General features: G+C 47.2%; 1 protein-coding gene across 2 annotated transcripts in view; it reads left to right on the top strand.

The window, feature by feature from the left end:
* SPTB (spectrin beta, erythrocytic) overlaps positions 1–23476 on the top strand; it is a 114833-nt gene that overhangs the window by 38853 nt on the left and 52504 nt on the right. For both annotated transcript variants that reach the window (XM_053927630.2, XM_071222008.1), the window contains exon 2: positions 13304–13502. In XM_053927630.2, the coding sequence (XP_053783605.1) occupies positions 13355–13502 (148 nt within the window). In that variant the 5' untranslated portion in view covers positions 13304–13354. The remainder of the gene's footprint in view (positions 1–13303; positions 13503–23476) is intronic.

Genomic DNA, 23476 nt, shown 5'->3' with positions numbered 1-23476 from the left:
AATGATGTCTTTTGAAGGGCAGACATTTTTAATTTTGGTGGTAAAATTTATCAGATTTTTTGAGGCTGTCTGATCTGTTATGGATCGTACTTTTGGAATACTATCTAAAATATTTTGCTTAACATCACTAAGACTTTTCTCCTATTTTATTTTTTTTCTAGAAGTTTTATAGTTTTAGGTTTTACATTAGGTCTACAATTTATTTTGAGTTAGTTTCTGTATATGGTTTGCAGATGCATCAAGGTACATTTTCTTTTTTATATGATGTCCAGTTGTTCAGCACCGTTTGTTTTTGCAGCTTTGTCGAAAATCATTTGAATGTGCATGTCAGTCTGTTCCTGTGTGTGTATCAGTCTTATTTATGGGCTTTATTCAGTTCCTTTGATTTGTGTCTATCCGTTTGCCATGCTATGCTATCTTGGTAACTGTAGCTTTATGGTAAGTCTTGAAATCAGGTTATGTAAGTCCTCGGTTTTATTCTTTTCAAAAGTTTTTTTACTCTTATTTGTTTTTCCATACAAATTTTAGAGACAGCTCATGGATTTATATTTGAAAATCTTGTTGGGACTTTTATTAGCATTGCATTGAATTTGTAGATCAGTTTGGTAAAAAATGATATCTTAATAATATTGAATTTCCCAATCCTTGGGCATGGTTTGTCTCTCTGTTTATAGGATCTTTAATTTCTTTCAATCAGTGTTTTGTAGTTTTCAGCCTATAGATCTTGCATGTATTTTATTCTATTTATACATAAGCATTTCATGGGTTTTGGGGTGCTATTGTTTAATTAAATTTGTTGAATTAATGAATAAATAATGCCAACTACTTGTGAATGCTTGTCTTGATTCTGTAGTCAAATACAAGAGGCTGGAATAGGGGTTGGCAAACTCATCAAAGCCCTTGGGGATGCCCAGGCCTGCAGCGAGGCTAAGAGGTCTAAGTATAACTCTAGAAGGCAGGAACTATGGGTTTCATTCTGACATCCTTGTCACCACGTTCTTTAACCTTGGACAGCTCCTTCTCCCCTGCCCAGGGTCAGCCTCCTAGCACAAGTTCTACGTTGAATGAAGTCTGTGCTTTTCAGGGACTCTCTAGGCACAGCTGGCTTTCCCTGTAGGTGCAATAGACAGTTGCCTCCCTTGCATGATTTGAACGTGCTGAGTAGCCTACGTGCTGACATCCTGAGTCAACACACCTGACCAACCACTTCTCACCCACTGGCCTGGTTTGGCTCCTAAACTAATTCTTTTATATCTTTCCTTTGAATAAGGTATTATATTTCCATAAATACCTTATTAACATGTGTTCCCTGGGAGGGATACTCTGGCCCCTTGGAAAGCTAAATACTCATATTTGTCCTACACAGTTATTATGTACTAATTGAGCACCTACCATATGCAAGGACCTCCAAGGTGAAAAATAGCATCCTTCCTTTTAAGGGGCTTACAATGATAAGGAATCAGATTATCAAAGTCAAGTTCATTTAAAGGAGGGATTGCAGGGTAGGGCTGAAGGAGTGCCTCTTGAATCATTCAACTCAGTGGAGAAACCTGGCATAAAGGGAGGTTGGGGGAGCATGGGCGCCTGATACAGGGGTGAAAGGGAGAGTTACAGAAGGGGCAATAGACTCCACCCCCTGTACATTTTTTTCTTTACTATGAGAGTGTGCAAAGAGAGAGAGGGAGGGAGGGAGGGGGAAGAGAGAGAGAGAGAGAGAGAGAAACATCAATTGATTGCCTCCTGCACATGACCAGACTGGGGAATCATAGGTGCTTGGACAAGGGATGGAACCACAACCTAAGTATGTGTCCTGACTGGGAATCAAACATGCAGACTTTTGGTGTATAAGACAATGCTCCAACCAACCGAGCCACACCAGCCAGGGTGGAGACTATGCATATTAAGCACATCCACAAACCTGATACTAAGAGATAATGTATATTGTTTGTAAATAACAATATCTCAGGGCTATATGGTACTCTACATATTATACATCATTTTCATATGACTTTATTTAATCTTTACAACAACTTTATGTGGTAAGTGGTGGATATATTAATTAGGGTACCCTAATGTCTCTAATAAAGAACTATAAAACAAAATTTTATTTCTTGCTCACATCATTGATGAGTAAATGGGTATAAATTGAGGGAGAGGCTTTGCTCCCCCTCAGCTACCCAGGAAATGAGGTTCCTTCCATCTTGGCCCCATAATCTATATTCTAGGAATTTAGGGGAAAGAATCAGAGAATGATGGGGAATATTCCCATGGCTAAAACCTTGAAGTGGTGCCCATCACTTCTGCTCATTTAGTCACACAGCCCTAACTAAACTGCAAGGGTGACCGGAAGACGCCTCCAGGTGGTGTGTAGAAGGAGCAGAATTCAACACACATTGTAGGAGGGCAGGCCCAAGCAATCTCAGCCACAGAAGCATAGGTGTTTCCCTCATTTTCATATGGGGAAACTGGGGTACAGAGGATTTAAGTGACTTATAGTAGAACACATAGCTACTAAGTACAGGAGTTAGGATTTCAATCCAGGTCATCTGTGTCAATAGAACAGGAATGATAATAATGGCAGTAATAACATCAATAATATCTAATAGCTTGTGTGTATGGGTGTATATTAAATGGGACAATATACGTAAAGGTCTTAGTAAATTCCCAACTCTGCTACCCAGTCCTGTAAAGAGCCAAGTATTTTCCCTGAGGACTGTGAGCAGCAGACTGACTGCATGAGCCAGCAGCCGGTGTGTCCCCTTCGGCAGAGCCCAGGGCAAAGTGGCTAAATAGATTCTAGTGACTGGCAGGTGTTCTCTCTGCAGGCCTGGAAAGTTGGGTGCAGCAGAAACTGGCTCTTCCAGGCCTTCGCTATAAGACTGGAGCTGCCCCTTGCAGGCAACTCCCTGTGCGTCTCCAGGACAGCCCCGCCGTGTCAGGCTTGTGCTCTGGCCAGGCATGGGAAAATCCTCCAGCCAGCACCTGTTCCCTCAGGTGTCCTTGTGGGCCTGAGCAACTTTTAAAAGATTAATTTGAATCTAATTATGTTTAACCTCTAACATGATGAATAACTAAATTAGCACCCATAACATTTATTATGCATAGGTTCGACTTTTAAGATAGCTCTTTTCCTTTTCATTTGTGTGGCAGAGATGTATAGAAATCGTTCTATGAGTGACACTTCTGTGCCACAAGAAATAAAATAGACAAAGACTTCTCAGCTAAGCGGGCTGGGGCTTCCCTGTCTAGAATAGTTCTGGGTGGGAGGCTGCTGCTTTCCTCAATGTTTCGGGTGAGGAAATAAGGCATGGGTTGAGTCAGAGCTGCCCTGAGTGGTTTCAAGATTTGTAGACATTATGGGAGCTTGGACCCTGTGGCCACTGCTCATCCCTGCTGTCACCACAGTTCTAGCCAAAGAAAAAGAGATGGCAGGGACAGGTAGTTGAAGCAGCAGAAGCAACAGTGGCAACGTCAAGGCATCAGCGCAGCCTGAATCCACAGCACTACTGCTGCATGTCGCATTTCTAGCCCCCGGCCACCTTGACGTGTGAAAGTGGCCTTCACACGTGGGTCCTCTGAAGGAGCCACTGTTATCCTCTTAAGGAGCAGTGCTGTGCATTTCTCAGTTCTCATCCATTTGTTCAACATTTCGTAGCCTCATTTCATGTATGTGGCATTATGCTAGGTGATTAGGACAAAAAGAATGATTAAAGATGTCCCTGGCTTTAAGTAGCTTACAGTCAATCGGAAAAGACAGAGAAGTAGATTATTATCCTACAATGTGGTTAAGGGCTTTGATGAAAATGAGCACTAAGTGTGATGGAAACCTAAAGGAAGCAAGCCCACCGCTCCAAGGGATGGTGGTGGAGATGGGGAGGCTCCTTGAAGGAGCAAAGGCTAAGATGAGTTCCGAAGGACAAGAAATTATTCTGAAAAAGAGGGAGGGTTTTCTGGGTTTAGGAGACAGAATGTGCAAAGACCATGACCAGAGGGAGCCAAGGGTCTGAAGAGAGTTCTTTGTGGAGGAGAGGGAGCATTGGGTGGAAAGTGTTCAGGTAGGGGATAGATCGTGAAGAGCTTTGTGATTTATTAGGGTTTTAAACTTTCTTCTGAGATAGAGAAGAGCTATTAAATTATGGCAGTGACATTATCATAGTTGTATTCTAAGATGATCTTTCTGGCTACAGAACAGAGCAGGGGTTGGGGTGCTAGGCAAAAAACCAAATATGGATACAAAGAAATCAGCAGGAAATCACTAGACTTGAAGTGATGGTGGCCAGAAGTAAGGGAGCAGTGGAGATGGAGAGCAGAGATTTGAGAGACACTGAGGGGGTCTGAGTTAGTGAGATACTAGGAGAGAAGGAGAGGGGTAAGCATGACCCCAGGTTTTGGTTTGGGCCATTGGGATATTGGTGGGTAGGGAACAAGACAGGGAGAACTAGGACAGGAATGGTGATAGATTCAATCAGGTGTTGTATGGAGTATGGTGGGCCTGTGGTTCTTCCAGGTGGGTGTCCAGAAGGCAGTTGGATGTGATAGATGGGAGTTGAGGAGATAGATTTGGAAGCCAGTATCATGAGATGGTCATTCAAGTCATTGGAATGAAGTGGACAGCCTAAGAAGAGTGTGTTGATGGGAAGAAGTGGAGAGGGCCCAGGATAGAACTTTGGACAACGTCACCATCCAAGGGACAAGTAGAGGAAATGTAGCCCAGAGGGCAAGCCAAGGAGAAAGGGCCAGAGTGCACAGAGAGAACAAGGAGTATGTCCTGGAAGACAAAGGAAGTGATTTCAGGAAATTCTGGAATGGCCAACAGAGCTTAATGCTTCTGGGAAGTCAAGACAAGACCTGAGTGGACAAAACAAGTGTCTACTGTTTTAAGCAGCAGGGGAGGGAAGTATCAGTACTTTTTGGAGAGAATAGTTTCATGAAGTGATGGGGAGTGAGTTAGGTGTGGGACGAGGAGGCTCTCATGAGTGTACATGAATATGCTGTGTCTGTTTTTACCTTCGCGGCAGAGGCTATTGTACCTCTCACTTGTCATCATTTTCTAGGCAAGACCTCCCTCCTGACTGATTAATTGGTTGGGTGATTGGTTTCCTTTCATTTCTATTTTCCTTTCTATGCCCCTTGCTCCACCTAGAGGCAGCCATTTTCATGTTTCTACTTTTGTTTTATATGTTCTTATAATATATATTGTTTTATATACATATATTTTATATGCATGTATTTTTAAATTAAGTCAGTGCTGTATTAAAGATCTCCCTCTGTTTCTTATTTAATCCAGTAGTATGTTCTTAAGATCCTCCAGGCCTGCCTTGTGCCCTCCATGCGTACATTCACATGTTACTGTCCATCCCCCAGCGGTGGGCACACAGGTTATCGCCTCCTTCCTACCACCTCAGTCAGTGCTGCACTGAGCATCCTTGCATCAGTCTCCTTTTAGACCTGAGTGACAATTTCTTTGGTCCTTGTGCCCAGGGACAGAGTTGCAGGCATGTAACCTGCCTGAGAACAGGCAGACTGCCCTCCAGAATGGCTGGGCCAGTCCACATGCCCACTTTCACGTCACCATCTGCACCTCGCATTATCCAGTCTGATGATGTTTGCCTCTGGTGTCTCCTTCTTGTTTTAATATGAGTTTCTTGGGTGACCAATGGCCTTGAGTATTCCTTCTTCTTTTGTAAATCACCTGTTCATATCCTTGGAAACTTTGTCAAGAATTTTAGCTCTGAAAGCGAGGAAAGAAAGGATGGGTGGCAAGGAGGAGTTTTATTTAAGGGAAAGACTTGAGCATGTGAAAGTGAAGATGGAAAGGAGAAAAGCCGAAGACTCATTTTCCTCCCAGGATTGGAAGGATGGACAGAGGGAAGGATGGGGAGGATCTGGCCTCACCCAGCAATGGCAATGAGGCTGGGGGAGGGGCTGGGAGTGAGGAGGGGGAGTGAGCGCACAGGTCATCACCTGCTTCCCCTGAGCCCATCTGATGTCCCCCTTCACTAGGACAGAGGCAGTGGGGGATCCATGAGGCTGGATAGGAAGGGAAAGTCACCCTCACTCAGATTCTAGGAAAATGTGGTATGTTATATTTCTAAATGTTTGCAAATTATATTTGTTCTAAGTTGCAAGGAAAGAGGAGAGATGCCTGAATTTCAGTTTATGGGATGTGACACAAATAAAATTGTAGAGGCACATGGCACAACAGTCAGGGTGGGGGACATGTGGACTCTCCTGGCTGGAGTAGAGTGAGCATAAGAGAGAGTATGGGCTCAGCACCAAACGCTGTAGCTTTGGATTAGACTGTATGTGACAGGGTTGCTGAAAGCTTACGGAGCAGAAGTGTGCTGTTATGAGAAGGCTGCACGGGATGGATTGAAGAGGCTGAGCATGAACAGCGGTGGACCATTCCACAAGTCCAGGCGGGAAATGGAAGAGCCTGAAGTGAAGTGGGAGCTTTAGAACATAAAGGAATGATGAATGGAAGACACTTTACAGAGGCGTAATGACTGGCCTTGGTGATGAATAAATATTAAAAAGTGCTCACTACACATGAGTAGGATAACTGAATGGGTAACGCATGGAGGGACAGAGGGGTTTAAAGAGAATCCACTGTTTGAGCTTAGGTCCCTGGGAGGAGGAGAATATTTACTGAGCACCTGTATGTCCCAAGCACAGTGGTAAACACTGGGAAACAAAAATGAATTAAGACTGACACGGCTCCTGCCTGCTCAGAACCTATGGTCTAGGCGAGGAGAGGCCCAGCTTTCCACCTGCAGGTGACCTTTCCAGCAGATGGGCATCACCAGCAGTGCCTGGACCAAGCTGTATGTACGTAAACTGACAGATGAGTGCTATGAAGGGGTCGAGCAGGGTGCCCTGACTGAAGATGACAAAGAACTTAGATAGAGTGCTTGGGAAGACTTCTACAAGGGAGTGATACCTGAGAGGAGACCTGAGGAGTGAGAAGGAGCCAGGCATGCAAAGATGCTTCAGGAGATGTCCCAGGCTGGGGGCACAGCATATGCAAGAGCCTGAGCTCTTCCCAAGAGCCTAGGGAAAAAATGGCAGGTTGGAAGAACTGAAAGGAGGCTTGCAGGCTGCTTACAGTGAGTGTGGGAGATGAGCTTGGAGAGGGAGGCAGAGGCCAGACTACACCGAGCATTGGAGTTGACTTTTCCTCTATGATCCAGTATATTCAGGGCATGTAACTGGCTTTTATAAAATTGGTAAATTTTAAGTTTAATAATATATGAACATTTCTACTGTACAGAGTTTCAAACATACCAAAAGTAGAGAGAATAGTATTACGAACATCCCTGTGTATGGATCACCCCAAGTCAGCATTATTTTAGGGGTTCCCCACTTGCTTCATCTGCTCTCCATTTTGCTGAAGCATATTTAAGCAAATCTCAGGTGACATGGCATGCCCCACTCCCTGCACACTTCAGCATCTCTAAAAAATATGTTCATTTCCCCACATAATCACAATGCCATTATCACACCTAACATAATTGATTATAATTCCAGGTTATCATCCGGGATGGAGTCTATAATTCAGGTTTATCTGGTTGTCTCAGAAGTGTGTTTTGATAGTTATTTATTCAAGATCCAAACAGGGTACATGAAGCATTCGGTTACTACATCTACTAAGGCTCTTTTGATCTGTAGCAGTCCCTACTCTTTGTGTCGTGTGTGTGTGTGTGTGTGTGTGTTTTAGTGCCATTGACTTGTCAAAGACATGGAGTCAGTTGACTGTAGAATGTCCCACATTCTGGGTTTGTTTGCTTCCTCGTGTTGTCACGTAACTTTTCTCTCAATCTCCTTTAATTCCTGTAAATGGGAAGTTAGCTCTAAGACTTGGTCAAATTGAGAAATTGGGCATCGACTTTCAATTCAGCCACCATAGAATGTTACTTATTTTGGGAGAGGAGACCAGTGTTTATCTTGAGAGAAGTGAGCTGGGAGAGATAAGAAGAGTTACTGGGTTGTAATAGCTTTCTGTGAATGTAGATATTGGGCCCCAGAATCCCAATAGAAGATGGTCTTTGAAAACTATGTATGTATATTAAGAGTATCATCTCTCCTTTCTCCTTAATCATTCCCAGTGGACATTTGCCTCTGTGTAGAAGGTGAGGCACTGATAGATGCTGTTAATATAGCTAATGAGACAATCCCTGTATCAGAGCTGAGCTGCACCTGTTCCCCAACCAAATCCCCATAAGAGCTGTTGGGGCCATGATCCCACCCCTCACCCCAATTCCAGCAGCTGCAGCATAACTGGAGCCAGTTCTAAGAAATTTTTCCATGACGAGGGTGGACAAGTTGTGACATGTGTGCCTAAGTCCCTGCCTGGTGACAGAAGCTGGAGCAGAAGGGTCTGGGTAAGGCCTTTACCAAGCAGCAGCAGACTAGAATGACAAGGACATTGCAAATGCATGGCAATCCTTGATGGTGTCGACCACGGATAGGAATCTTGAGACTTGAGGAACCCCGAGCCACACCCTGCCACTGATGGGCTGGGAGCCACAGGTTGGGATGGGGGTTATGGAGTACGGAAAAGTAGAGGGTGCTCTGGGAAGGGGAAGCGGCTTAGTGCAGGCATGAGTAGTAATGTCCATCTGCTGGAAAGGTCCCCCACAGGTGGTAGGCTTACCTGGGCCTCACTGTCACCCCATGGTCTTGAAACCCCCTTATTCTCCTATCCTGGGAGCCATGTACCTAGTCTTAGCCATATTGAGCCTGAGCTGTAATCTCCAGGTAGAGACGTCTGGTAGGAATATGGAGGTGCTAGACTAGAGCTTGGGGGTGGGGAGAAGGTTAAGGCTGGAGATAGACTTAGAGTACTCTGCACTGGGTAGCTCATTGGCTCTCATGCTGGTTTTATTTATTTTTTGTTTATGTGTTTATTGTCTCATGATGTTTTAGTGAATGTTTACATATTTGACTCTAAGGTGTTTGTGAACATGCATTGTAAATGCATTGGCAGAAAAGTTGCCAGGGAAACTTTAGGGTTTAATCTCCTGACCTGGGTTGCCATAGTACCAAAACACATTTAAAAAGCAGGTTGGGGGCAGTACAAAACAGATAGCAGGTGAGGGGTCAGACCTTACAGCCAGAGAGAAAACAAAGATAGAGTGGGTGTAAATTCTCTGCTTAAGCAAGATGGTGTCCACGCTATTGCAACAGCCTCCACCCGGGACCCTGCTAAGGCGGGGCGGCACCACCCTGGATTTCTCCCATTTCCCACTCTTGAAGTACACTGGGCTTTGCTGCTTCTCACATTTGAATGGCCCAGAGAAGAGTAGAGGGGGTGGGGAGGAGAAGAAAAGAGAAGCCGTCCTCTTCTCCTGGGCACTGTGGGGAGGTGAGTTCTAGCTAGGTCTCTGGCAGCACCCTGCAGGCAGAGAGCAGCTGCCACTGCAGACACTTCTTGGGTCCCTAGCACGTAGGGATTAACTGGGCATAGCATGGGAAGTTGCGATTCCGAGGCCTAACACCTGATCCCAGAAGCGGATGGGCTCCTGGGCACACGTGGGCAGGGCAGAGCCATGGATTTCGTCAGCAACATTGTGAAATCTCCATACCAAGCAGACGCTCCTTCTGCGAGTGAGCACCCTGTGAAATGAGATGAGCTGTTCAATCCTGAGCCGTGGACAAGTATCCTAGGGACCCATCCTGCTCAAAATATAGCCTGGGGTCAGAGGTGGGCAGAGCTCACCAGGTGGGGGTGAGCCAGTGGACTCTGCCTTCAGAGACAGGCCTGCCCAGCTGCTAGACAAACAGGTAGATGGACAGGAAAGGTGGGCTTTCCTGGGCACAGAGTCACTCAGGCCAGAGAAGACCCATGTACAGTTCGACCAGGGTCTAGCAGGTTATAGGAAGGATTTCTTGGGAACTTGAGGGTGAATTGGGGAGCGATTGGACAAAGAACTACTACTTGTGCCTTTTTTTCCTGGGTTTCATGGCAGGGGAGTGGGGTACAGCTTCAGGGCTACGGGTGGCCATGTACTGGCTGCCCGCATACTCGGGGAGCAACAGTCCGGATGCACAGGTGACTTACGGCCTCTCACGTGACCAGCCCACCTCATCTCCACGTTCCCCTCGGATACCAACTGAGACGTCATTTCCACAACTCCCCGTTTGCTTAGCGGCCCCAGCATAACTGCCCAGCATATGCTGTTCCTTTCAGTCCTAATGGTTTCTTTATTGTCACACCTTCAGCGAGACCCTGTGACAGTAAAGAAACTAGACATGGATGACACTGGGAAAGCACTGGGTTAAATTTGGTTTCAGGTGTCGGAGGTTTTTTGTTTTTGTTTTTTTGGGTTTGGTTTTGTTTTCTATAGTTTTCTTATTTTCTTCACTTCTGCCTCTTGCACCTAAATTCTCCGAGATTCTCCCCTTGCCGCTGTGCATGCTGTCCCCCACCCCCACCCCTTGGCACTGATGGAGAGCCATCTGGGCAGGCTGCTGGGGTGGGTGTGGCTGGGGACAGGAGGAAGAGGACCTCCCTTTAGTTTCTGAATCTTCTTTCCTTGGTGTTTGTCTTCAGGGACCTGACCCTTCTTTAAAAAAAAAAAAAAAAAAAAAAAGCAGCTCTGGACTTGTGTATTTAGACATACACACGTTTTTCTCACGTTCTGGGCAGAGCCGTTGCCTGGCCTCCGCCTTCCCTAGCCGCAGTGTTAGGAGGCATGGCGTTTTTAAGCAGTATGAATTGCTAGGCTGCTCTTCTGCACCCAGGGCCATCAATCTTGTCTTGAATGCTGGGCTGCTGGGCTGCCTGCTCAGGCTCATCTTTCTGGGGCAGACTTATTTACGGAGCCACGGCAAAGGTAATCTCACTCCCCCAGCCCTGTGGCTTGGGCCTCTCACAGCCACTCTTAAAAATAGCCCAAGGCAAGGAGAGCCAGGGTCCGGTTACCTCCTGCACGCAGGATCTGATCTCACCTCGCCTCCTGCGCCTCCTGCATCTGGCAGCTCAGCCCTTCTGGGTGCTGGGTCCCTCAGCCTCTCCTGCTCAGAGCCAGCTGTAGTTCCCCCTCGGGGAAGTGGGGAAAGGCACGTGAAGTGGGGAGTCCTTCCCACCTACCTTTGCCCAGCCAATTGGGTGGGGAATGTCAGCCCTGGAAGCAGCCTGTCCAACTGTAGATGATAACAGGTTGTCCAAAGGGGCCAGGGTGTTCTCGGGTACAGGCCTGGCATCGTGGGGCATGCCGTGTTGTGGTAAGGACTGGCTTTTCCACCTTATACCTTCCTTTCCCTGAGTAGCGAACACCTTTGCCAAGTCCTAGAAGCTGGGGCATGCACCCTGTCCCCATGTACCATGTTCTTTTCCCACTTGCTTCCCTAAAATCAGCCTGGTCGAGGGGGATGAACTGGCTGCAGCTTGGCCTTGGGTCCCAGGCACAGCAGTAATTTCCTAGATGACCTTGGGGAGGCCTCATCCTGTAATAGGCTTGGTTTTCCCCCTTACGCAATTAGGGTGGATAATTCTGGCTCCTGTCTTACCTCAAAGGGATGTGGTGGGATTGATTAGTCAGACTGGGGAAAAAAGGAGTCTGAAGGGATTCTGTTTGAAAAAATAAGGGCTCTAGCCCTGCAGTTACACTTGGACTGGTGAGCTCACTTCATTTCTTCTTCAAGTGTGTGCCTGCTTGGGCGGGCAAGTGTGTGTGTTATAGTGTGCGTCTGTGCATGCAGTGTGAGTGGGTGCATGTGTGTGGTGTGTGAGTGCACACACTCGTGGAGGGAGTAGTTTACCTGACGGCTCACGAGTCGTGAACATGTGCCATTTGTCTGCCACATGGCCTCCTCACCCCACCCTACCCCCTTTTGCTCTCTTGGATGTGAAGGCTCTGGACTCCCTGTCCTCTTTTACAGACTTCATCTTGGAGTCCCTTAGGCTCCCTGGAGAGATGACTCAATGGCAGGTACAGGTGAGGAAATTAAGGCCGAAGGAAAGCTAGTCATTTTCCAAAGGCCCAAGACATTCAGCACCTAGCCTGGTGACTCTAGCTTCCTGCCCCACTTCCCCCCTGCCCTGGCCCTCACCCTCTCATTGCATGACACGGCTTCTAATTTTGCCGTGTTCTTTCTCACTTTTGGAACTCTGCTTCTGCTCTTTCTTCCCTTTATGGGGCCTCTCCCCTTTCCATATACCCCTTCACAGGATGCCTCCAAGGTTTCTTTAGGAATCAGCCTGAACTTCCCTTCCCAACACCCAGTCCTGCACAAGTTCCAGACCTTTCCCGTTCTTTCCCAGTGGTGGCACACACCACACTTACTGTAATTGCTTATTTAATTGTCTCTCTTGCTGCCTGAATATAAGCTCCATGAGGACAGGGTCCTTGCTGACTTACTCATAACTGTCTAGCACAGTGCCTACCATCTCTTTGGGGGTTGGTGCATATTTGAATTAATTATGAATGAATGAACGAGTGGGCAAACATGGTAAGTGACCGGCGAGTGATGACCCAGGGCTCCTGTGTACCATGTTGATTGCATAGGTGAACACACACAGCTCCATTGTCCATGGGATCCCCTCGCCACCCCCCACCCATCATGCTGATGGCTATGATGGGACAGCAGGCTTGCCTGGGCTCCTTGTTCCGTCCTGGGATTCAACAGGAGACCTCCTCTGAGCACCTGGTCGCACTTCAGAGAAGGCAAAACCAAAAGCTCAGCTTTCTGAATATTTGCAGCTGGAAAAGACCTCAGAGGGCTCTTGGGCAGCCTCTGGGAGGAGTACACTTTCCCTCACAGCTGCCGGGGCTGCTGGCACCAATGGCATCTTGAAGCTCACATTCATCTCTCGTACCACTGATTCGTGTTTGAGTCAGATTCAACCAACTTCCAGCTTCTCTCCTCTTCACCTCTTCCCCAGTCCACAGGGAAGGGGTGGGGCTGCTCTTCCCAGCTCGACCCACCAGCCTCAAGTTCCCAGAAGAGCCGCCCTCTCTGGGCTCCCGCAGCAGCAGTAGCGGGTTTGGAGGAAGCTGGCTTCTTGCGACTGACGTCTCCACCTGCTGGCCGTCCTGACCCTTGCTGCATCAGCTCTCTGTCCCCGCCGCCACTGCCGCTGTTACTGTTCCTGCTGCTGCTGCTGCTGCTGCTGCTGCAATATTTTATATCCAAGGAGCCAGAGACCCCCGGGTAGGAAGCATGGCCAGGCAGATGGCACTGTGTGCGGCTCCCACAAGGATCTACTCCTGTAGGATGCTCCAAATAAGTTTCCCCTGAGAAAAGTCCAAGGGGGTGGGAGCTAACCCTCTGACTGTGTTGCTGTCCCCCCCCCCTTCAGGGACCCTTCCATGAAGACTGAGGCAGGCGTAGCTGCTAAGAGCCTGCTGACATGACATCAGCCACGGAGATTGAAAACGTGGGCAACCAGCCACCGTACAGCCGGATCAATGCCCGCTGGGATGCCCCGGACGATGAGCTGGATAATGACAACAGCTCAGCCAGGCTCTTTGAGAGGTCCCGGATCAAGGCCTTGGCAGGTACCGTTGGGGGCCAAGTGGGTTAGGGAAGCTGTTCTCACAGTCCCGAGGTTCACGCCCCTCCTTGCCTGTGGCGAATCCTCTGTGTGCATCTGTGTGAACCCTGGCAGGGCAGTGATGGAGACGTGGTTGTGTGGCTCCGAGAGGCAGGGCCCCCTCCTGCGAGAGTGCCGGCTCAGGCAGCCTCTGCTCCCACGTGTCCTCCACTCCCTCCTAGGTGGGAGGTGGTGCCAGGTGGACCCTGCTCTCTGCCTCTGTCCTGCATGATCTGTGGCCAGAGCCAGAAGTAAGAGAAAGTCTGGGCAAAGAAGTATCTGAGGGGAAGGAATGGAGGTGCATGGGGCCTTCACATGCTCCTTGGTCTCTTGCCTGGACCTGGACACAGGTATTATCATCATCTTCTCTGTGGTCCCAAGAGGAAAGAGTGATTTGATAGAAAATTGAGAACAGACAACACCCTCCCCACACTGCCTCAGAAAGGAGGATTTTAAACCTCTTATCCTTAAAAGAGAATTAGATTTTTTACTCACCAGGTTTATAATAGGGTTGTATGTGTGTGTGTGTTCTGGGGGTGGGGAGAAGGATGGAGAGAGACTTTAAATCTCCAGTAGAAATAGCTTCTCTCCTGCTGGCTGAGATTTGATTCTTGGGGTTTTTCTTTCCCCCACCAACCTCTGTGACCACTGCCTCCCTGGCGCCTGGCCCAGGGGAGCTATATTCTGGTCCTAAGTCCTTGGTCAGTAAAGAGAGTTGGAGTTATGTGGGGTGGTGTAGGGTGTGGCCAGGGTAGGGTGCATCACTACACCTGCTCTGCCAGTGAGTGGCCCAGACCAGCCTTGTTTCCCCCTCATTGCTTGTTCCCATCTTCTGCCTTGTTCGAAGGTCATAGACTTTTCCACAAGCACCTTGTAGATTGCTCACGGCTTTATCTGAATTTCATGATAGTACCCTTCCAACTTCCCTCCCTCCACTCCGCTCCCACACGCCGTGGTCTTTAGCTGACCTTGAGACATAAGCAGGGCCCTCGGGCCCCTCTGAGACCACAATGACCTTTCACCTCAGGAGTGTCTGGGCATCCCATCCCCATAAAAGGAATGGGGCGTCTCATTCCCTTTCATGGTGCGGAATCCATTTAGGCTTCAGCTATCACCCTTTGTGTCCTTGTTCTTGGCAGGAAACTCCCTTTCTTTTTCCTTCATTGCCTCCTCATGACCCCCAACGTCACAAAATCCTTCCTTGGTTTTCCTCGGGGACATATAATAGCGCCAGTCCCTTGCTTTTGCTTATATAATTTTAACCTCTTTAAATAACCAAACTCGGAACCCTTGCCTTTGCCAGTCTGGTTGTACCTCATGCTGGCTAGTTCTGGCTACAGTGACCCCGGCGATGTGGCTGGAGGGAGAAGGGCACCTATTCCATAAGGTTTGTCCAAGGACAGTTTGAGGAGTGAGGCTGCCTTTTGTGCAAGGGTCATTTGATCTATTTCACAGACACCCTGGTGTTTGGGTTTTTTTTAAGAAACCAAGGTAAATTCCATTTTAACAACTATCCGTTGAACTCCTATTCTGTGTAAAGCTAAACCCCCAACCAGACACAAAAGTGGAGGGGGAAGCACAGAGATAAATACATGGTGTCTGCCTCTAAGGAGTTCATGATCTATTAGGGAAAATGAACGATGTTCATAATTAATTAGCATGGGTAGAATTAGAGAAAAACTGTAGGAAAGGCACATAATTAAATAGCAATAAGAGAGCAAAGGAAGAGATGAAGGAAGAATCAAGGACTTGTTTGTTGAGAAGATGGCCTTGAGCTGGGGATTGAAGGGCACTTGTGATTGACAGGCAAATGGGCTAAGAGTTTCTCCACTTGGCCTAAAACTGTTAGCCAGGTCTGATGAGCAGCCTGGGAAACTAGTAGAAATGGGTTAATTAGGTTAATCAGGAAAGAGTCTTTTCCAGCTTTGCCTGTTCCTCACTAAGAACGTACCTCTTATCTACCAAAGAATCTGAATGCCAGGCCAGGGAGAGAGGAGCCGCAGAGTGTAGAGTTGCATGGGCCTTAGCGATTCAAACATCTGGCTAACAAGCAAACATGAAAGTTTGGGGTCCATTCAGGATTTGTGAAAACAAACAAAAACCCAAGCAGTTTACTGACTTTTCCTCTCCTTAGAGTTCACTCTGAGTGACCTATGGGAGAAACTAAAGCTTTGAGAAGGAAAGTCCAAAGTAGAGTGGCCATTCTGATAGGTAGGCAGAGCAGAGAAAGGAAGTGTCAGTCTCCCCAGTCTTAACTTCTTGACATTTTCCTCTTCAGCATCATCTTTGGAGCTGCCTAGGCAGTCTGGGCAGGGGTCGGTCTTTCCAAAGAGGCTTAGGAAGCAGAAGCTACCTCTGGTTTCCATCATCTTGACGTGCTCCACGGCCACCCCCGACTCCTGAGTATTAGGGCAAGGAAAGCATTGGGTTCCATGTTTCTTATGAGATGGCAGTGATCTGCTTTGTAGGGTTCTGTGGCAAGGTCAGAGAGATAGGCCTGGCCTTTTCTGTCTAAAATTGAAGATCCTGGGGTGAGAAGGAAAACATCACAAGACCCAGATTCAAGTCCTGGTTCCATCTCTAATGCTACTCTGCAGAGGATGGCTGAATCAGTTTCCTGTTCTATCAAATCAGGACAGTAGTACTTTCCCAAGGTTGTCAATATCAAGTAAGATAAAGTTTATGCATACTTTTTATTAATAATAAAATACTAAGCAAAGGTTTGTATTTATAGGAAATCTTCTTAGTATCTTTCTGTCTCTTCTACCAACTTCAGACATTCAAGATCATTAGCTCATTCTTTGACCCAGTTGCCTTGGCCTGTTTCAGGGTCAATCCCTTCCTTCTTCACCCTTAACTTTTTCCTAGAATGCCTGGGAGAAAAAGAACCAGGGACTGGGGGAATTAGGCTGATGCTTGTGTTTGGAGCTCTTGGCTTGGTTCCCAGAGACCCAGTGCCCGGGAGGAGGAAACCCCCTGCTCTGAGGATCTTTCTCCTTAAGGCCATGTGGTCAAGACCCCAGCAGTGTCTCTTCCATGAGCCCAGGAACCCAAAGGATCAGCCTTGTGCAGTGCTTCTCCTGGTGTGGCAGCTCCTCTGAGTTCTTCTCCACTTAGTGACCTGTAGTTAAAAGACTTCCACTTGGTTAACTGGATTCCATCTTTTCTGCCTCTTCAGTCAACTTTCTCTCAGCTCCAGAGGAAGTACCCCCTATTCTGCCTTTCTAATCATTTCTAGCTCTCCCTCCCTGGGCCAAGATTAACAAGACATCTGGTTATTCTGGGTGGAAACCACCACATTGGTATACAGATACCTGACCTCTCTCCAGAATGATTTACTCTGGATATGAAACTGCAGATCAGCCTGGCTAAAGTGAAAGGATGTGGGGGAAGTTGACTAGAAAACACTGCAGAGGGCTCCTGAAAGGAGATGGATTTGACCTTGGCAATGCCAAGGGGAGGGCTGGGGGCCCAGCAGGAATCTTTGCTCAGTAGGTTCTTCGGCAGATGTTCTCAGTGTCAGCCTCTGAAGCTGGCAGCACTTCTTGAGGTTCCCTTTTGTGAAGCCATGAGGTTTCTTCCTGAACAGGGAGCTGTCCTCTGCTGTGATGGCTCTGGCACCTCCCCAGACAGCCCACTTTCTGGACCCGCTTTGAAAGATTAGAAGTATGGAAACAGCTGAAAAGGCCAAGTTCCTATCCCTCCAAGAGGTCGCAGCCTTGGAGTTTCAGTAGAAAAGCTCTCAGTGTCTTCTGGGGTCACCCTCATTGTCACTCATACCCCCTTCCTGCCCTTCCCCTCTTCATACTGGGAGCCATTTCGTAGACATTTGTGGCATCTGCAGGGAATTTCCCAGCCAGAATGCCCGCCCTCTGTGCCCTCCCTCCACATCCCAGAGGAGGCCCCTGCCTGCCCGCACCCCTCCTCACACCTGGTTGTGTACCAGGGACTCAGGGCAGATGTGGCCCAGCTGGGAGAAGAGCAGTGCAACAGATAGGTGCCCTGAAAAGAGAAACCCTGTGCACCAGCCTCCCTCCCGCCTACTCCCCCTGCCACACACGTGCACGCAGCTTGGCATCCCAGCTCCCTGGTGCACAGAGCACCAGCTTGCAGTCCGGGCCTCCTGATAAGGCCTGTCAGAAGGAGAGGGCTGGACATGCTCTTCTTCCTCCTCTCTGGTTTGTCGAACAATGGCTGCAGGATAGACTACACAGAGCTGCCCTTTTCCAACAAAGAGCACAAAATTGTGTAGCCCACTCGAAATGGGAATCCAAATGATGTTTCAAACTAGAGATGCGCTTCTTTCTGTATTCTCTCTTTGTTGCCTTCATACTGGAAATGAGATGAGGCTGAGTGGAGAGGCTGATTGAGGACAATTCAGAGAATGCACAAGGACAGCAGGTGCAGTACAGGTTGCATCCTGTGCTCTGAAGCAATTGCCGCCACTTTGAACCTTCAACATCTTCCAGACCCATTGTGCCCAGGCCCCAAGGTCAAGCTTTGTGATCGACAAGTGTTCCATCAGAGCCCTAGGACAGTGGTCCTCAGACCCTGCTGCTCCCTGCCCACCCACCTTGGCTCCCCAGGAACTCCCCAGAGAGGGTGGCTGGGCTCCTTCCTGACTTTGGTGGCAAAAAAATGATGCTTGGCCTCTCCCTGCACCTCTTTCCCCACCTGCATCAAAATTACACTGAGCCCAGGTGCCCCAATTGCCTGAGAAGGGCTTTATGTCCAGAGGGTGAATGATTTCTTCTTCTCCTGGAGGGAGAACAAGGCATCAGGTGTTTATGATCCTTATGTCTCTCTTAAGCTACCTGTGGGCACAAGGATCAGCTGTCATTCGTGAGAGGTCTTTCAAATGTTTTCTTTTCAGATTTCAAAACGTGGAATGGAGTTTTATTTAGAGACTATATGTTAGGGAATATACTATTCACAGAAATATGTATAATTATTAACCATCATTTCAATGTACTGTCCAAAGGAAAAAAGAATTGGCTCAGCAGCTTTCTCTTGGAAGTCAGCCATTGCGAGTTTCCCCCCTCCTCCAAGACAGACGACTGTTCAGAGAAACCTGCCACCTACCTGTGTAGGCACACTCCTGCAAGAGAGACGGGCGTGCCACCTGCACTGTGTGGTCCTGCCCAGGACATAACATCTTCTCTCGCCGTCCCCTGTCCCCTCTTGATAAGAGCTGCTCTTCCTCCTTGAGAAGCTTTGCAGAACAAAGGCTGCTCCCTGTCTCTGGATGACTGCTATCTATCATCATGAAGATCCGTGATCAAATATTAATACACTGAGGTTAATAATAAGACTCTGTTCCCTCCCCATGCGGTGCGGTCTGAGTGAGCCATGGTAACAGCCTCCTCCATCTTTGGGACATTCCTGTGGGCTGTCAGCTTTGTTCCCAGGGGCAGGGTCTGGCACCGGGCCCTGACTGCTTGTGGCTCCTGGGAGCAGCCGGCACCCACTGGCCTCACCCCTGGGATGGGCCCCGCTGCGTGCTGCTTGGCGGGAGAGGTGGTATTTTCGGAGCACCTGTAGCACTTGTTCATTTTCCCTCTTAATCGTGTCACTGACAGAGAACGACAGGGCGGCTTGGTAGCAGCTGAGTCTTGGGGAGCATTTTGCCTCCGAACCCTTTGGCCTTCAGACTCTGGAAACTAGATCAACCAGGGAATTGCATTTTACAGTCTAGTGAGAGTGAAGTGGGTCAGATTATCACACATGTGTTTATATACATGTAGACATATGCGCAATGACAAGTGATGATAAATGCTGTGAAGGTTTACTGAGAACTGTTAGAGTTTATAGCATAGCCTATAGCGTACAACCCCACCTGGGATGAGCAGGGGCTTGCTCGAGTGGGCATGAAGGGAGGGGTGGGTGGAGATAAGAGGGGCAGGCAGGAGCCACATCACAGGATCCCTTATAGGCCATGGCTACTTCAGGGTCCTGGCAGGGAGCAGCAGGAAATGCAAAAGCAGTGACTGAGGGATTTAATGAGGTGATTATTTGCAAAGGAATGGCCTGGTTTTCAGATCAAAGGGTGGGAGCCCTTAGCAGGGAGAGCTATAGGCTCTCAGAGCCAGAGCTGCCAGCAGGACGGAGCTGTTCCCAGCCCATCAACCTGCTTCTTGCAGGGAATTGACATGGTTACATTAGGGTTTTTAAAGATCACTCTGACCTCAATGGGGAGAACAGGTCCTGGGGAGGAGGTGCAGCAGTCCAGGAAGGGGAGGTGGCAGTGTGAGCCAGCGTGGGGGCCGTGGGGAAAAAAAACATGGTCCGTCCCAGCAGCATCTTTCTTCTGTCCTCCTGCCGCTGGCATGGGCTCTCCCTAGTTCATGACCTTGGCCAAGTCACTATTCTGCTCCTCAGGGCCTCCATTTCCTCACCTGGCTTAGGGGACGGGAATTGATCCTTTTTAGCAAATCAGTGGATTCTCCAGAAATTCTCTGTTCCTTAGAGACTAGGCTGAGGCTCAGTCCTGGGGCATCTTACTTGTGTGCCCCTCACTCTCAGCGAGTGTAGCGCTTCCATGCATCCACTGCACGCAGGATGGCAGTGCTTGGTGTCTGCACAGCTGCTTAGTGTGCTAGGTGCTTTTACCTCCATGGTCTCACTGGCCCTCCAGGCACTCTGAAGGAGGCAGGGAGTAAGGGCTGCCAGGCCCCTGTACAGGTGAGGGAGGTCACACAGCAGGAAGTGGCAGGGCAGGACTAAAATCACAGGGTTTTAAAGTCATCACATTGGGTTTGTGCTGTGGCTCCCTGGTCCTCTTGAATGTCCTGCATACCTGCAATCTCTCCTCCTTGGTGCCACACTTGAGACACTCCATCCCATTTTTTCTGCCACCACCAGCTTCTTGAGCCCTTTGATCAAAACCCTGAACTCATTTTTACTTCTGTCTTACAGCCTCTGAATACCATCACCTGCCAGAGCCCGCTGACCCTCGTTCTGTGTGATTGTCCACACCAGCTCCTGTCACTTCATGTCCATAGTTCACTTGCCGTTGGGCCGTGTCACTGCAAGCAGAGGCTTCCTCAGCCACCTCAGAGTCGGTTTCCCTGGCTCCGGCCTCTCCTCTGTCCAACCCCGTTTACACAGGGCAGTTAGAATTGTCCTCCCACAGTTTTTAGTGAGATGTTGTTTGACTTGAGAATCTCCAGCATCTTCTGTACCTGGAGTATGAAGTTCAAAGTTCAAATTCCTTAGGCTGCTCTTCATCTTCCTTTCTCTGGATAGGTTGACTGGTTCTCGGCCTTACCCCCCAGACCTGTACACAGGTACACACACTCACATGCACACACATGCACACTTGCCTGTTTCCACCTGAGGGCTTTAAACAAGACCCTCTTCCTTCCCTCCCTTTCTAAAACCATGACCATCCTCAAACCTCAGATCAAAACTAGCCTTCTTCAAAAACAATTCTTTATTTAAGTTGGTCTAAGATAACTTGTTTTCTTTTCCTGCAATATACAAAGACTCTATTTTATCTAACAAGTAAATGATTACTTTTCTATCTTTAAATATTTGTATTATACAAGAATATGTATTTAATATAGAAAAGATTACAAAAGCAGATGAAAAGCAGAAAACTAGACACTGTTCAAGTCTCATAGACATTTTAATGCCTATGGATATGTGACTCTGTATATATTTAAGTATTAAAATATCATCTACATTAAAATCTTAGAATCTTTTTCACTGAGCAATATACTATGAACATCTTTTCATGTCAGTAAACATGCAGATTATCATTTTCATGGCTGTATAGTGTTCCTTTGTACTAATTAATGTACCCAATCTAGTTAACCGACATCTTAGTGTTAACCTGATCACTTTTAAAGTCAGTCTTTTGTGCTTTATTCTTGCATTTGCAGGTTTGTAATAAGCATCCTAAAGCTCTCTGTTATGCTCTGGGTGGTGTGGCTCAGTGGATTGAGTGCCAGCCTGTGGACTGAAAGATTGCCACTCAGGGCACGTGCCTGGGTTGCAGGCCAGGTCCCCAGTTGGGGGCGTGTGAGAGGCACTGTTTCTCTTGCACATCATGTTTCTCTCCCTCTCTTTCTCCCTCCTTTGCCCTCTGTCTAAAAATAGATAAATAAAATCTTTTAAAACTATGTATTCCTTACCCATTTAAGAAATAAAATAAGATAAAGTCCCAGCTGGAAGCAACCCTAACTAGATTTTAAGTCCTTATAGACAGGGAAACTATGCTCTAGTTGCTCACAGGACCAGCGTGATAAAAGTGGGTAGATTGAGAGAAAAATTCCTCTCCAGAGTAGACAAGACTAGAATGCCACCGTTGCTTATGGTGTGCCCCTGAGGGCCTGCCCCTATGCTAGGCTTTGTAATGGATTGGCATCTGTGTCATCGAAGTTTGTCACAAATTCATGAGAGTTAAAGTGTCGCTCCCTCAGGTTCACTAAGCTCTGGACTTCCTGGCATGAGAAGGAAAGAAACCCCAAGTTGTAAACCTGCAAAGGGCTCAACATTCAATGATTGTTTTCAGGCCTAGACGAGTGGTCCAGGGCCTCCCATGGTGCCTTTTCTTGCACTTGTCTTTCTGACTGCCTAGATTTACCTGTACCTTACGGCTATGTGCTGGTGAAAATGCAGGCTTTGCCCTGGCTGGTGTGGCTCAGTGGATTGACCACTGACCTATGAACCAAAGGGTCACCAGTTTGATTACCAGTCAGGGCACATGCCTGGTTCATGCCCAGTAGGGGGCACATGAGAAGCAACTGCACATTGATGTTTCTCAGACTTCCTCAAGAAGGATCCCTTTTAACTTTTCATCAGTCACTTATTCCTCAGGGTTTATGAGCTTTATACCCTATTTTTATTCTACTCTTATCATAAGAGTAATACTTGTTCATTGCAGAAATTTTGGAAAACATAGATAAGAAAAAAAAACTCACCCACAGTTTTACTACCTAGCTATATAGCAACACCCAGCTTTCGCTTTTTTCTATGGATATACCTTCCTGCAATCCACTGAGGCACTCAGTGGATTTGGCATTTTTATGGTTTAATTTTTTACATTTAAATTTTTGGCCCAAATGTAATGTGTCCTGGAGTATAAGTTATAAATTTAAATTAATTTTTCCTGGATGGCCATCTAGTTTTGCCACCCCCTTTGCCCAGTGATGCATCTTTCCCCTTTGTATATGAAATGCCACCTTTATGTGATATGAAATGCCTATACGTGCTTGGGAGTATTTCTTTTCCACTGATGTGTCTGTCTATTCATATGCTGGTACCACACAGCTCTATTATAACTTTATACTGCAATTTAATATTTGATAGAAAAAAACAGTTGGGAAGGTTGGTCACCCTTTCTTTTTTTTAATTTTCATAGCTCTTTTTATTTGTTTTTCCAATGAACTTTCTAATAGTTTCTCTAGATAGTCTAAATTTAAGTTATGTGATTTAATTGTATTTAAAATAGTAAATATATAGATTACTTTAGGGTAAACTGATACTTTGATAATACTGAGTTTCCCTAGTTGAGAATTTGTTGTGCCTTTTCATTTATTCAAACATTTCATGTGCCTCGGGATCATTTTAAGGATTTTTTTAAATATAGATTTTGCACACTTCTTCTTAATTTAAGCTGAAACACTTTGTCTTTTTATATTATTGGGAGTCCTACAAGTTAACATTTCAGGAAATAATCCTGCCACACATTGAGTGGTTCCTTTTGCTTCTAGAGTGAAATCTAAACTAATTAGCCTTTCGTTCAAGGCTTTCCACATCTGGTTTGAAACCTATTCTCAACATGTTTTCTTCTTACCTGTAGCTATCAGTAGTCCCCTTAAAAAAGCTCTGTCCTCTTCTGCCTCTCTGCGTGGGCGCCTTCTGTCTCTCTGTTCCCTTCCTCCTCTGCCTGTCCAAAGTGGTTTTCTCCGTGAGCTCCCCCTGCCCTTGGCTCCT

The sequence above is a fragment of the Desmodus rotundus genome, chromosome 7 (assembly GCF_022682495.2).
Source record: "Desmodus rotundus isolate HL8 chromosome 7, HLdesRot8A.1, whole genome shotgun sequence".
In the NCBI taxonomy this organism is placed as follows: Eukaryota; Metazoa; Chordata; class Mammalia; order Chiroptera; family Phyllostomidae; genus Desmodus; species Desmodus rotundus.
Note: the sequence above shows the minus strand (reverse complement) of the source record. Positions and strands in the feature narration are given on the sequence as shown.